Source organism: Lactuca sativa, chromosome 7 (genome assembly GCF_002870075.4).
Source record: "Lactuca sativa cultivar Salinas chromosome 7, Lsat_Salinas_v11, whole genome shotgun sequence".
NCBI lineage: Eukaryota > Viridiplantae > Streptophyta > Magnoliopsida > Asterales > Asteraceae > Lactuca > Lactuca sativa.
In genome coordinates this window covers 26,890,563-26,907,092 of record NC_056629.2, presented here as the reverse complement: position 1 = coordinate 26,907,092, position 16,530 = coordinate 26,890,563, and the positions used below count along the sequence as shown (strand labels likewise).

Genomic DNA, 16,530 nt, shown 5'->3' with positions numbered 1-16,530 from the left:
TGAGAAGACTCACCTCGTAAGTAAAACAACTATGTCGCGTACTCAAACCACCGGTCTAGCCTCCACATAACATATATCGTAATTAACTCTAATTAATAAATGACCCCCAAAGATGTTAGGCTAACCCCACTACTAATTCTCAGAAGGATAAAAGACCATTTTACCCTTCGATTACCTCTAAAGTCCACAGTTTGGCCAAACCCTAAAAGTCAATAAAAGTCAACAGTAAGCGCGTACGCTGGGCGTACTACTTTGCCATGCATGCATCAGGAAACTTCGATTCTACGTTGCGCGTATCTGGGAGTACGCTCAGCGTACATCCCATACTTACTTTTCCCACTCTCTTGGTCTTAATCCGTTAAGACCATAGCTATAATCTCAGATCTAGACTTACTAAAGGCTAATACTCCATAAAGTTTGTGACTTTAAGCCTTTGCATGGCTGAGAAAAGCTAAAACTCATAAACTCTCACTCCTTACTCACAAAAGTTCTCATATATCATGCATGGGGAGATCTTGACGTCCAAGATCCCATTTTTATGAGTCCACTCTACTAGAGACACTTAAAGGGACAAATATTAGGCTATAGAGTTCAATAAACTCATAAAGCTTCAAGCTTTGGGACATAAACCCTAAAATGAACCACAATATGCACAAATCAAAACAATGAGAAAGCTTTGAGCTTGATACCTCCAATTGATGCACAACCACAGGGAAACTTAGATCCAAAGCTTGGACTCCAACTCTACTCTCTTCAAAGCTCCTTCTCCACCCAAAGAATCCCACAAAGAACACTCAAAAGCTTCAAATGGCCACTCAAGCTAAGAAAACGAAAATTAGGGTTTTGAGGGGAGTTGAGGACTGGAAATGGTGGCCAAAAATGAGGCTATCATGTTCCTTAAATAGGGACACACCACACAATTAGGGTTTTCACTCTGAGCCTAGTACGCCCAACGTACTAGGTGGCTTCCGCGTCCAAATCACGCACATGAGTACGTTGAGCGTACACATACGTACGCCATGTGTACTCAGCTACCACTTTTTCTTAATTAAGGGCCAAACTTGACGACTATAATAAAGCAAGGGTTATTGATATGTACTTGGTCTCGGGACGTTACATGGTTGACTGAGTACACGGGGCGTACTCCCATGTACGCGGGGCATACCCTCTCAACCTCCAAACTTTATTTAGTGCTTAATGTCTTAAGCACTCAAGTTCATACTTCAGATCCACAGTCCAAAAAGTGCTTAACATAAGGTCTTAATCCATTAAGACTTTCTACAAGATGCATGAAGCAATTATAGCTACTGAGACCTCATTTTTATGGCTTGGGGACCCTTCTTAGGGTCTGAAAGGACAAGTCAAAATGACAAAAACAATCCATGAACAAGATAAGACCTTGGGACAAGAAAAGCAGCATGAAACACCCAAAAATGGGATTTAACAACCAAGACATCAAGGTATGGACTTTATACCTTCTGGAGCTTCTCAAGAAGATCAAGATCCCAGATCCACAAGCTTGCTTCTACTTCAAGGCTCCTTAATGCAACTTCTTCCTCCTTCAACACACCAAGAACACACTCTTGAGCTCAAAACACACACTAATAGGGTTAGGGTTTGCAAAAACGTCTCAAAGGATGTAGAGGCTGAAAAAGTGAGGGAAGATGAGACGTAATGTTTCTTAAATACCACCAAAACCCTAAAAATTAGGGTTTCCCTCCTGAAGCCAGTACGCCCAACGTACATAAGTTACGTACTCCTCTTGCCATATTTATGAAATTGTCACTAGGGCTTCAAAGCATAACTTCTTGGACGTAAGGACCAAAATGACATGAAATAGAATTATAGGGATGAATTTAAAAATACCTGAACATCGGAATGTTACAACTTTTACTCCTCTTCCTCTGCCCCACGTTTCTTTTTCTTCTCCTTTCTTGATCTTCTACAATGTCAAGTTCTTATTCTTCCCATGACTCCACCCTCCCCATGAACACCATACTTCATCTCATCACTATCCATTTCTCCTCTTCAAATTATTTATTATGGAAGAATCAAAAGTCTCCCTTACTCAATTATCAACAACTTCTTGATCATGTCGATGGTTCCGCTTCAACCCCTTCATACTAAATTTTGGTTGATAACAAGCCGACTGTGAATCTGGCTCTTGCAGAGTGGCGTGCTTCAGATCAGTGTGTCATTATCCTTCTCCAAGCATCGCTCACAGAGGAGGCATTCTCGGAGGTCATGGGTCTTGTCATCGCCCACGATATTTGGCTTGCTCGTGAAGCTGCTTATGACAATTCTTCCTTGGAGCGTGTTCAGAATTTACGCGATCAACTTCGTCATCTCACCAAGACACTTCCACCATTGCAGTTTTTGGTCGACAATTTAAGAACATTTGTGACCAACTAGCTACCATTGGTCATGTAGTTGATGAGTCCGACAAGACCCACTGGTTTCTATGTGGTCTTGGTTATTCGTTTGAAACATTCTCTACGACTATTTGTGCCTCGTGTGCTCCTTATGATTTTCGTGACTCGCTTGCCCAAGCCGAGGGACATGAAATCGTCCTCAAATCCATTCACGAATCAGCCCCCACCCCTGTAGCTTTCTTTGACAACCCATAAAATACGTCATCAACCGTCGTTTATATCTATAAAACACAGGAATATAATAAGGACGATCTTGTAACGGTCTAATATATGTCAATATATTCGACTAACACCTTAATGACGTCAAACGTTGTTTTTAAATGCGCGGAAAACTATCGAAATATATTGAATGACTTATATTATTTAACAAGATTATAGTATCCTTAAACAACATTGTTTTTATAGTTATATTAATACATAAAGGATCTTTGATATGTTTTAAAAACTAGAAAAAAGGAATGCCAAATCCAACCTGTTATTACTATCGGTGTTATATACGAAACAAAAGACAGGTCAATTTTAAGGCCAATACAACCGTTTTAAAACTCAATAATTAATATGCATACCTCGTGTATTAATTAAATAGTTATAATTATTATATTAGATAAGAGGTTTTATAATAAAAAATGCATAATTTTTCTCAAGTCATTCTAAATTTTGTTAACTACAAAAAGGTCCTTAAAATTTCACACTAATGGCTTCTATTATGACTTATAGTATTTGAAGTTAATGCCATCTAATAACATCCTTCAGGTCAAATATTATTTAAAACAATACATAATATTTTTGTTATAATAAACTAAGAGTTATTAAAAAGACACCCTATTTTACTATATAGATATTTAGTTTTTGAGAATTTTTATTGTTTGAAATTGTATTATTTTCTCAAAAAACTAATTATAAATAGTTAATTATAATTTGATTTTTGATAAAAATATTAATAAAATGTTTAAATTAATCGTAACAACTTTTGCTGTAATTTTGCCACTGGCCAAAAACATCATGCACTAAATATTAGTTTATTGGTAGCAACTTTTTGCATTTTAATTATTGCCGTTTATTATAATTATATCGATTGTGGGCGTGTTCGACAAAATTAGCTGGTAGCGGGTGACTTATAGCAGGTAGTGGGTAGCTTGTAGCATGTAGTGTTTTGTTAAACGCTACATGAAGTAACATTTGGATTTGGAGCGTTTTGATTAAACTAAACGCTAGCAGCTTGTAGTGCCAAACGAGACTTTCTGTTTTAAACAGAGCGTTTTGTCAAACGCTATAAGCTAGAAGCTCTCAAACGTTCTGTGCCGAACATGCCCTGTAATGAGAAGCTTTTTACAAAAATGTATTTTTTCGTTAACATATCATGCTTTATTTTTTTTTGTCATTAAACATATAACAACATGCTTAAAATAATTATTTGATGACAACAACTTTTATATTATTACTTTTAATAAAAATGTATTTTTTTGTTAACAATATCATACCTTATTTTCACCGATGTGAAAACATATAAAAGTAAACAATCAATCTTGTAACTTATATAACATTACAAATAATTAGGAAATTATCTAACATATATATAGAAATCGACAAAGTTGTCCATGATGTTTGCTATTTGTAGGGTTTCTTAGTGATTCTTGTAGTTTTTCTTGATGCATTTCCTCAAACCATTGTACGAGTGGATGGACGGAAGAAAGAAGAGAGGTGAGATGAGACTGAAATACGAAAAAAGAACAATCTTCTAGAAGTGGCCGACGACTTTTAAGGTTAGAGTGAATGAGTGGTCGACGAATTAGGAAATGATATGCTATTGTAGCTTTGATACCATCTAGGCAAAACATTTTCCATAAATATATCATCTCATTTCTTGAATAACTAATACACAACATAATAAATATATATACACTAACAAGGATAATAGAAATTAGTCTTGACAATTTCAGACACGAAGACACGAATCTGTGAGAGACATGATACGACACGAATACATCTTAAAATTGAGAGAAAACTTATTTCTCATCGTGTAATCGTATCGCGTCAAATTCGTGACTGACACGTTCTCATGACACGAATACACGAATTGTCAGGTCTAATAGAAATAGAAATCATAAAATGTATTTTAACATAACAATCTATATTTATGCAATTCATAATTTTTATTATGATTGTGAATCAAGTGAGAAGATACAAGTCTCACTAAGGATCATTAATATTAATACGTCTTCATTAAAATATCACAGAGCACGACCGATTGATAGTTTAAGAGATTTTTTTTTGTATCTATATTTAAAAAGATAAAAAGGGTGTGTGTATTTGTTGTAAAGGTCTTGTGATTATGATTTTTTATACAAAATAGTTAGATTTAAAGAAGTGGTTAAGAAGTTGTTGAAATAAGTTGATAATTAAGAATCTATCAAAGAAAAAAGCAAACTAACCATGGCCCTAAAGGCTAAAAGTGATATATTTGATTGAGCAATACTTAAAAAAGCATATCAAAAATTGAATATTTATAAAAGTCCAGGGATTAATGTTGTAAATATATCTTCTTAAAAGATAAAACAAAAGAAAAGCATAGAAAAGGGGGAGAAGGTGTGACAAAAAGAAGCACGAAGTCGTTCATTGTAAACCTTCTCTCCATCTTTGACCACCAACAGCGCGTAGACAAATCCAGCCTCTCTCCTTGTTTCACACAGGTTCTTCAAATCTTGCTCAGAATTCAAGTTTTTCTTGTTCTTAATTTCATCATTTACAACTTACAGATCAGTTATTTTGCTCTATAGTTGGCTGTATCCCGAAATCAGTGCTGATGGCTGGTCGTTTTGATCCTAATCCGTTTGACGATGGCGATGAAGTTAACCCCTTCGCTGTAAGTTGAAAAATCCACTTCCAGTAAGCGGAATGAGTTCAATCATCGTATTCTGCTCGAGTATCTAACATGCTTGTTATCTTCATTCTGTTTAGACTTCAATCTAGGGTTTGATTTTGTTATTTCACTTGCTTAATCGATAATTATTTTTTCATTGCGTATGAATTTGGGTACTGATTTTGTGAAATGACTTTCGTTTCATTTGTCTCGTTGACCATATATTGTGGATCTAGTTTTTGTTCTGATTTAGTCTACGTTCTTAAGCTTGATCTCAACAACTTGCTTTGTTTATGGTGGAATTGAGATGTAAATTTTCTACATATTTACAGTAAGCTGATTTGTGAGACTGACTAATCTCTCAGCTGCAAATTGGGAATTTGTTGGTCATTTGATTTCAAGTTCTGTAGATAGTCAACCTATGCACATATATTTATTTATTTATTTAGTTTCGATTGAGGAATGTGAAAGATCACTACTAAAAATCTGCATAATCAGCAGTCAATTATGTTAGGATCTCAAACCACATGGAGGAAACTATAAATCAAAGAGACAATTATTCCATTGGTCCAATAATATTCCTAGGTTGTTGATACAACTCTTATTATATAATTTGTGAATCTAATAGTACATACATTAAAAAAAGACCTGTATCATTTATCTAATAGTACATACATTTGGTTTGTTCTTTCTATGTTACTCTGCCTTTAATAAGTTAATATTATTGTGAAATGATTTATTCACAATTTTACATAAACAGGAACAAGGATCTGGAGGTAAAGGAGCTGGAAAGAGTACAAATTATACAGGAGGTTCATTCTACACATCAGTAAGTCTAAACCCCTTTTTGTTTGTTCATATTACTTATAATCATTATACGGTGACTTTTCATTTTTTTTGTTATATGGGTATGTGAAATTCTTTTACTTTAAATCTTTATGTAAATTTAACTTGATTTTGCAGAGTGTTCCTTCTGCTGCAAACTCTCGACTATCACCACTTCCTCATGAACCTGCAGATTTTTATGACAGGAGTGCCCCTGTTGACATTCCTCTTGATTCTGCTGCAGTAAGTTCCACCATTAGATCTTACTGAATTTATTTTAGTGTCTTTGAAAATGTTAACTGGAGTACTGTATTGTGGATTCTTTTTAATAATGAATCTTGCGTTTTGATGGTTATTTTTGAAGGATTTGAAGAAGAAAGAGAGAGATTTGCAAGCTAGGGAAGCTGATTTGAGGAAGAGGGAAGAGGTACTTATCAAGAAATGTTAAATGTTAAATATATTGTTAAATTTGATAATCACAATTCACACAAAATAATAATTACATGAAAACTAAAATCAAAGGCACAATAATTACATGGTCCAACAACCTGTCTACATCTTTTTGCTAGGATTCTTGTAATGTCCCATTTGTAGTACATTCAAAGAAGAAATCTTATGTCATTTAAAAGAAAAAAAGTATAGATAAAAAAGATTATGATTTGTTTTTAAACATAGTAGTATTTATAGGGTATACTCTTAACTTTTGAAAAGCTTTTAATTATTTGACTAATGCTATGCAGATAGTAAAACGGAAAGAAGAGGCAGCTGCACGTGGTATGTTATGTTATTTATATTTTATTCCAAAATTATAGGCTATTATTGATTATTGATGATGATGATGATGAGGGCATTTACGTCTTTTGCACATACAAGAGATTGACAGTGTGTCAATGGGCATTAGTAATTAACCTATCCCCTCCCCCCTCTCGTTGACAGCTGGTATTGTTCTTGAGGAGAAAAACTGGCCACCATTTTTCCCCATTATTCACCATGATATTGCAAATGAGATCCCAATCCATCTACAGAAATTGCAATATGTTGCATTCACAACTTACTTGGGTATGTTTTTATTTGCACTCTCACCATATTAATGTTTTTAATTCAAAATCTTAAAATCCAAAAGTAAATTAAATTCCCTTTAATATTCTATAAATTTCTTCACAAACAGGATTAGTACTCTGTCTTCTATGGAACATTATTGCTACAACAACAGCTTGGATTAAAGGAGAAGGTATGTAACATATCTGTTTCTGTATCTTTTATAAGTATATCTTAATACATTTAATAAAAAAATCTTCTTGTAGACCCAAAGATCTGGTTTCTTGCTCTTATCTACTTCATATCTGGAGTTCCACTTGCCTACGTGTTGTGGTATCGCCCTCTTTATCGTGCATTTAGGTAAATATTTATTCTCTTTAAATCTTTTTCTTTGTATATATATCTGGTAACATAAATTGTTTTTAGAAAGAAAATGCTACAATTTGACTTTTCAATTCAAGCTACCTTTTCTTAACTATTAGTCAAATGAAAATGTTTGAGTTTGACTTTTAGTCAAGTGTTTAAAATACTTTCCATTGATTGAGCTTAAAATTTTATGGTAAAAAGTAAAAGTTGAATGAATCATGAAACACCCAAAATGGAAATTGTTGAAAATTTCTTAATTATTTTTTCAACCTCATTTATTTTAACTTTGGAAATTGTATTGCAGGAGTGAAAGTGCATTAAAGTTCACCTGGTTCTTTCTGTTTTACTTGGTAAGATTCTTGTGTCATTAATATCATACTTATAAAATTTGACTATTATGCCCTCATGGATGAATGTTGACGTGTCATATTTTTTTTTATAGGTCCATATAGGCTTTGTGATCTTTGCTGCAGTTGCACCACCCGTTGTCTTCAAAGGAAAATCCCTTGCGTGAGTTCCTCTTTCCACTTTCCACTTTGCATCTTTTCTTCTTCACTTGGTTTTCTAAAAGGGTGAAATGCAAGAAATAGCAATATGCTTCCATTTATATTTTACTATTGCTACCAAACTATTGTTATTATTATTTTTTAATGATTATTATAATAATAGTTTGGTTGCTATATTGGTAAAATGGTGAAAGTACAAGACTACAAGTGCTTATCTGTATTTCACCCTAAAGGATTCAAAATTAAAATAAATCAACTTGAATTTGATTCATTTTTTTATTTATGATAAATAAAATCAAATATTTTAGTAAACAAACAATTCTAATAAAAAAAAAACTTAATTTATTTATCGTTTTTCCTTCCTTTCCCATAAACAGAGGGATCCTACCAGCAGTTGATCTTGTAGGCAAGCATGCTTTGGTTGGGGTGAGTTTTTTTTTTCGGATTTTCATCAATTCAATTTCTTTATTAATAAAAAATGCTGTTTAAGTTTTATTTATTTATTTATTTTTGTAGATTTTCTATTTTGTTGGATTTGGATTATTCTGTCTGGAATCCTTGCTCAGCATCTGGGTTATTCAGGTTAGTATTTTTTTTTATTCATTTTAGTAAATTTGATACACAATATACTGGCAAATGGTTAAATATTGTTGTATTTGTTAATTTTGAACTAATATAATTTTCAGTTGATTTCATATTTTGTATTAAACCAATATATATATATAGTTAAAAACTTGTACTTCCATTAAATTATCTTTTAATATGATTATAATATTTCGTTTGGTTGGCTATATCAATAAAATGGTGTGAGTGTATTTTTCCTTGATATCAAGACCTGGTAACCGTGATTAATATAATATATATTATTAAATTTAAAGGAATAAAGTTAAGTTATCTGAATGAATAAAATTAGAAATTAAAAAATGTATTTGATTTTGATTTTTCATTTATGCTGCAGCAAGTATATATGTATTTCCGGGGAAGTGGGAAAGCAGCAGAGATGAGACGTGAAGTGGCTAGAGGTGCAGTGAGGGCGGCTGTATGATATTATGATGGACGTGCGTTATAGAGGATCAAGATTCAAGGCAATCAATTCAATGGTGATGTTAAGTCTAAAGCTTGTTTTTGATTTTATGGAAAAAGATTTATCGTTTATATGGTTGGTTGGTGTAAAAGTATAGAAAGATGGTTGGTTGGTTAGATTGATTGATTACCTCTGTAAATCTTGTGTTATATCATCTCACTTTTACTTTTACTTCGATTCTTTTCATTTCCTCACAACTCACAACACTTTCATTTTTTATATATTTTTTTTGTTATATGTTTTTAGGCTAACTAACGTTAAAAACAATTGCACTCTCAGTTTACCACATCGGATGTTTACAGGAAAATGTTTTGTGTTAAAATGTGTTATTAATACCTGATAAATTGTTTTTTTTTTTTTTTTTTTTTTTTTTTGACAAATTTATTTATGTATGTAAAATGACTGAAAATGACAAATTGAAGGTCATGAAAAAAAATTAGGCTACAATCTATAGGGAAAATGACTTTTGAGGGTAATTAACTTTTATGTTTGTACTCGATTGGTTCCTTTTTTTTTTTTTTTTTTTTTTTTTTTTTTTTTTTGTATTGAATATACCATCGAACTTGTTGTTTGTGTTCACCATAACCCTTTTGACCTGTGATAGCCGGTCAAAGGGTTATGGTGAACACAAACAATAAGTTCGATGATATATTGAGTACAAAAAAAGAAAAGCGACCAAATGAGAACGAACTCAACAAGTTGGTTAGTGGTTACCCTTCTGAGTCATTTTCCCGAAAAGTTAAATGAAATTAAAGTTGCAAAATTATCAAAGACTGCAACCTTCTTTGACAACGTTTCAAAGGGGTAACCTTGTTAAAACATGGTCTATGTTATGCTTACTGTGGTTAGCTGTCAACACCTCTCTGCAAAAGGATATGACTGTGTATGAGAGATATATTTATCAGCATAAACGTTTACCTCAAGGTATATTATGGTGATGTGTCTACAAAAACATCATGATATTGTACATATTGATGTTGTATCTTATCCCATGAATTCGATCTTAAAGCTAAGTAAACTCAAAAATCACAGCACTTATGATTCCACTCGTTTGTAGACTTGTCTAGAATCCATGATACGATAAATCATTTGATTGGAAATGTAAATGTAGTCATGAAATGCGCCTGCTTAGTTAAGATTCCCCTAATAAATATTCAAGTGCATTACAAAGTTGTACATGTATGAATAATGTTCTTTCGCGAGTTATGTTTTGAAGAGAAGCAAGAATGAATCTCATAAAGTCATTAATATCAGTAGGAGATGACGTGAGATTTGCTGTAAATGAGTAAAGGAAAAATGAATCAGGAGGGTAACCAACTGTTGCATTTGTTCTCATTTGGTCCCTTTCCTTTTTTTTTTGTACTCAATATACCATCGAACTTTTTGTTTGTGTTCACCATAACCCTTTGACCGGCTATCACAAGTCAAAAGCCGGTCAAAAGGGTTATGGTGAACACAAACAACAAGTTTGATGGTATATTGAATACAAAAAAGGAAAGAGACCAAATGAGTACAAATGCAAAAGTTAATTACCTTTAGGAGTCATTTTCCCCGATCTATATTGTTTTTCAAGATGAAATATAAGCCTTATTAAATAAATTAAAAAAAACAACTTATAAAAAATAATTATTTAGCAAGATAAATATTTGTATTTATTTTATTTAATCAAAACACTTTAACATTTGATTTTTTTTTTCTTTTTTGGTCTTTGGTTTTGTTGAATCGAAACCTTGATATACTACCAGACCTGTTGTGAATCGATTTCAAGATCTGGTCGTCTTGTGAGGGCAGTTCTTGTAATATTTGATAAATGTATAAGTAGGGGTGAAATTTGTACGGTACCAAGTTTTTTTTTCTCCAAACCGTGTACCTTACCAACTATAGCTGGTAAAATATTTTAGCTACCAATACCGTACCAGGTGTACTTGGTACCAATTAATTTGGCTACCAACAAATTTGGGTGGTACATATTGATATTTGGTATATACCAAAATTTTTAACTAATATGTACTATACATGAATATTAGTTGAATTTGTGGACATTTGGTCGTTGCTTCACTCGCTTGTGATAGTATTTGTTTTGGAGACTACTAAAAGGATTAAAAGAGGTCCATTCCAAACAAGTTGCTAGAGGAAACAAATAGAAACAGTACAAGGAATGAGAAGTTAGTATTCCTTTTTAAGTTTTAGTGTTTGTATCACCGATCTCGTGCACATCAAAAAATAAGTATCAAGAAATTTGTCGGTCAATGTTTTAGTTTAGTAATTCTAAGACTTGTTAGTTGTTATTCTAATTAAAACATGAAGATATGAGAACTCATATTTCTTTGTATTTATGAATTTATATATATATATATATATATATATATATATATATATATATATATATATATATATATATATATATATATATATATTGGTTGGTACGGTACAATCGTGGTATTACAAATTTCATACCGTTACCGTACCAAGACTACTTAATTGGCATGGTATTACCAGCCAACTATATTGGCTACCAAACAACTTGGTTACCGATTTAATTGGTTCAGTTGGTAACATGCTGGTTGGTTCTCTATGGTACATATTTTCCAGCCCTATGTATAAGAGGAGAGGGGGGCTGGATCTATTCTAGCCTTCTGGGTGAACGATTTAGAAAAGGATGAAGTCTTTTCTCTTGATTTTCTGAAGTTCTTGGAGGAACCACAACACTTCTGTTCTCTGAGAATACATACAAACCCACACATTTGAATGACTTTTACATGCGAGTTACTAATGAATAAAATTAAATATAATATGTGGTTTAATGTTATTTATAGTTGTTGTTATTGTTAATTTAAAATTTATTTGTTTAACGTTTTAATTTCTATCTTATAATTATTTAAAACATCAAACATTGTTTTTTTATTTTAAAGGTAACAATATAATCATTTATATACAATTATATTTAACTATTGTTATTATAAGTTATTTTAAGCTACTTATTTGAAATTTTTTAATGATTATAAAAATATCTTTAGGATATATTTTAGTTAAATTGAGATTACACTTTAGTTTTTTCATTTAGCACTACAATTACACTTTAGGTTTGATGCTTATTTAACCTTATTAACCAACTTATAATCATTATTAGAAAGACACTACAATTTATCGTTTTTAACTATTTACAAAATATTTTTTGGGTTGTTTAAGTTGAACTAAAATTTATATATACGTTGATCCTATAAGGTTATATTTAAATTAACAATTTAAGTATTTTATACAAATTGTTCAAAAGTTGTAGCTTTAAAATGATAATGGTTTACATACAACAACATATTAGACCTAATAAATTAAGTATAATATGTTAAAAGTTAAAAACATAACTTTATAAGTAGAAGAAAATATATTCTTTTAATATTGAAATTTAGTTTATATATGATTACACTTTAGGTTTTATATTTGTTTAACCTTATTAACCAACTTATAATCATTATTATAAAGAAATTAAAAAGTCATAGAAGTTTCAAATGAATGTGGTGAAAGGAAAAATGCTTCCTTTATAAGTATATATAATGATAATGATAAAAGAACAAAAATGTTTAAGAAAATCGTAAGAAATAGATTAAAAGGGCAAATTAGTCATTTCAAGTTTAACAGGGACCAATTCCACAATGAAACTAATTGAAAATTACCACAAATCCAAAAAAGTCATGGTTTGGACCAAAACCCGAAAAAAATACATACTACACGGACCATTTTTTGCACTTTTGTCTTAAGAAAATAAGTTGTTTGGTAATGCTATATGGAGTGCATAGATTTTTCATGCATAAAGTGACTCGGCATAGCCAAGTCATGCATGGCTTGCATCCAAACACCACCCCCAACCTTCTGAATTGTGACGCTGCGTGAGTGAGACTACTATCCTTCACAATCTCTCCTTTTATCTTTCTCTCTATCTCTCTCTTTTTTCGCTGTTTTTTCCTTCTCTCTCTAAACTCACTACTTCCTTACTACTACACACAATTTCTTAATCTTGATGAGAATCATGTGGGAGGTTGTTTGGATGATGTGACCATCTCTTTGATGAGAATTATGCGTAAGAATCTCCAAAGCACTCCTTATAGTCTAATGTGAATACGTTCAATCTTACATAACTATCGTCACTATCATGCATTCTCATTAATTCCTATTCATTTTTGTTCTCACGTATCGTTTTTTCACTCATTTTCATTCTTACAAAATACGATTACCAATAACACATTTTGACAGAATGAGAATCATAAAAAAAGTCTATAATATCCTTATAGACGATTTAATTAGTGATAATATGTGATAATGACAATAGTTATGTGAGGTTGAATGAATTCAAATTACCAAACAACATATATATATATATATATATATATATATATATATATATATATATATATATATATATATATATATATCATTTTTGCTATTTATCTTATTATCTAAAAAAGAAAATTCTACAAAAAATTCTTTAGGAATCAGCAAAAACAAAGTTTAGGGCACCCTAAAAAACAAAGTAGTTATGAATACCGTTGAGTAATTTGAGCATTCGTGAATGCTTGTTGAATTATGAAATCAAATTGAATCTAAGCTAGTCAAGTTCTAGCGAGTCCCGACTCTTTTGAAGCCATAAATATTGACACTAAAGTTTATAATAGTGGACCATTAATGCATGGACTGCTTTTGCTTTAGTGTAGTCCATTTTTGTGGAATTAAGTAGCATCTAAACCCAACTCTAAACATAGGCGACCTTAATTTATTTTGACTTTTTTGTTTTGTTTATTTGTTTTTTAAAACGTCAAATCTATACTACTTTAAACTACTCCTAATACCACACATGTCTTCGAAAGTGGCGGATGCAGACTGTTTTAGTAGGGGTGTCCCTCGTACTTCAAGCGAATGCATCTAATAGAAAAAACCAAAAAAAAGTTTTTTTTTACACTGCATGTCGGAAATTGAGCAATGACCTGAGACCCCAAATGCCCCACTAAGGTCCGCCACTCGTCTCCGATGAGACTTAAACCCTCAACCTCTAAGAGGAGGGCAACACCTGATACCGCTGGGCTAGAAACCTTTGGTAAAATTAAGCGACAATGACTTTTTTGCTTTTAACAATTCAAAAAATGAACAAGAAAACGAAGCGACAATGAATAATGAATTGAAGCATGGTTGTAAAATTAAGTAGTATGGGATTTTATAGAGATTTTTTATCATTAGATTTTTTTTGTTTCTTTTTTGTTTTTTGTTTTTTTTTTTGCCAAAAAGATAATTGATTATATATGAAATAACAATTATGCATCAATTTCATTACCAAATTCATAAGAAAAATTTACATAGACGTACCGTGTAAACGAACAACAAGTTGTGCCGCAACGCTTTCTTGGATGACAAAATTAATTCTTTTAAAAACAACATCTATAGATCTTGGAGTCATAACGTTACTATGCATGACCCATTAGATTCTATTGAGTAGCTCTACAGCTTCTGGCGCAAAAAACCGAAAGTATCAAATAATAATTTATTTTATAATTATATTATACTTAGATATTAAATATTTGTTTTTTATTAGTTAATTAGGTGTGAGATGATGGGTTTTAGCCATAAGAACTTTCCTATGTGCGCATGCAAAACCCTAATGCTCGGATCTAGGCTTTCTAATAAACATGCTTTGAATCCAAGTCTTCTAATGACTAATTAGGTTAAATAACAACATTGAAACAGATCTAGAATCATACCTTTGAGTTCCTTGTTAATCTTGAGGTCTTGGAGCTTCTAGAGCCACAAATGTCACTCCTCTAATGGCTTACAAACACCAATAGCAAGGAAGATGATTTAGGAGAGAGGAGAGGGGAGGAATTCGGCCAGGGTTCTCTTACTTTAGGAGAGGTGTCGAATTCCCTATGCCATGGGGTCTATTTATACTTGTAGACTCCTTAAGTGTTACAACCTAAACCCTAATTAGATAACTTAGACTTTAATTTAATCCATATCCTTTCCTTGATAACCCTTTGGACGATTTTGGCTTATCCTAGCCCTAGAAATCGTCCAATCCTATATCAATAAGGATTTACAGTCTAAAGTTTAACTATCAAACAATTGACAGTTTATACCCCTTTATTTAATTAATCTCTTTAAGTTACCAAATTAATTCTAATTAATTCTATGACTTATATTAATCAAATAACAAATATATTATTCATTATATTATTCTCATAATATAATAATAATATTTACTCTCTCGTAATAAATCATCCTATCAAGTTGCTATGGTGAAGGCAACCCAAAAGGACCATGCACAACCGGGTCAAATACTTGTCTAATATAGTTGCAGCCTTAGACACTATTCCAACATGAGACCCGTGTATTACACGAGTTGATTAGAATTTTTTTTAATCAAAATATGTTTTTAAGTGAAAATTTTAAAATAAATACAAATAAAATGATGAATAAATACATAATTCTATGTTGAATATTAAAAAAATCATTGACATATTTTATGTATTGGTTATATGATATAAAAAATTTAATACGATATAAAACAATATTTTTATAAAACAATTTCAATTTAAAAAATGATTGAAAATAAAATTAAATTGATTTGTATAAAAATAATTATCAATTGGTAGACAATATATTTGATTTTCTTTTATATATAAGTAATTTCGTGTGTTTTCATTTGTCTTTAGAATCGGTAAAATCCACGACGTCTTCGAATATTTTATACAATATTATTTCCTATAACATAACTATAATGAAAAAGTGTTAATTTTCTTTTATCAACTGACTTAGTAAAATATAGATATTACAAACTTAAATGTGTCGATATCTATGAAAAAGTTATATTTGGATGACCAAAGCCTAAAATGCTAATTCACATATTTTTATTTTTCAGTTATATATATATATATATATATATATATATATATATATATATATATATATATATATATATATATATATATATATATATATATATATATATATATATATATATATATATATATATATATATATATATATGGAAAAGTGAATATACCCTTAAGGGTATATAAGTTTAGGTACCCAAATTCACCATACTACGTCGTTTTGTAATATATATATACATTGTAATTGTCCAATATTCTTATAATTCAACTCTAACATGATTTACTTTCAAGATTTTTATAAATTTCACATTTATCTTCCTTTTATATAATTTTCTTTTTCAACTATAATATATATAGCATAGTAGGTGTTTGGCAAAAAGATGTGATGTAAGAGAAATATAATAGTGAAAATTTGAAAATCTTGAAAATAAATCAAGTTAGAGATTGAAGTTTAAAAAAAATATAATAAATATATCAAACAAAACAACGTATTGTGGTGGGTTTGGGTACCTAAGCTTATATACCCTTAAGGGTATATTCACTT

At 31.1% G+C, this 16,530-nt stretch overlaps 1 protein-coding gene across 2 annotated transcripts; it reads left to right on the top strand.

The window, feature by feature from the left end:
• The first annotated feature begins 4,975 nt into the window (after positions 1-4,975).
• LOC111906728 (secretory carrier-associated membrane protein 2) lies at positions 4,976-9,282 on the top strand. Of its 2 annotated transcripts, none has more exons than XM_023902499.3 (14): positions 4,976-5,122; positions 5,210-5,295; positions 6,053-6,121; positions 6,256-6,360; positions 6,482-6,544; positions 6,858-6,891; positions 7,054-7,176; positions 7,286-7,348; positions 7,422-7,515; positions 7,826-7,871; positions 7,964-8,031; positions 8,405-8,453; positions 8,544-8,609; positions 8,986-9,282. In XM_023902499.3, the coding sequence occupies exons 2-14, from the start codon at positions 5,236-5,238 to the stop codon at positions 9,070-9,072; spliced, it is 927 nt and encodes a 308-aa protein (XP_023758267.1). In that variant the 5' UTR covers positions 4,976-5,122; positions 5,210-5,235; the 3' UTR covers positions 9,073-9,282. The 2 variants fall into 2 exon arrangements, with proteins under 2 accessions (XP_023758267.1, XP_023758275.1); XM_023902507.2 differs by having other exon boundaries at positions 5,006-5,122; positions 5,189-5,295.
• The last annotated feature ends 7,248 nt before the right edge of the window (positions 9,283-16,530 follow it).

Bases quoted from the DNA above. Each gene is read 5' to 3' on its own strand.
- LOC111906728 (XM_023902499.3), top strand. From the start codon at position 5,236: ATGGCTGGTCGTTTTGATCCTAATCCGTTTGACGATGGCGATGAAGTT. The intron at 6,122-6,255 runs GTAAGTCTAAAC...TTGATTTTGCAG, and splicing joins GAGGTTCATTCTACACATCA to AGTGTTCCTTCTGCTGCAAA. The intron at 8,610-8,985 runs GTTAGTATTTTT...TTTATGCTGCAG, and splicing joins TCAGCATCTGGGTTATTCAG to CAAGTATATATGTATTTCCG.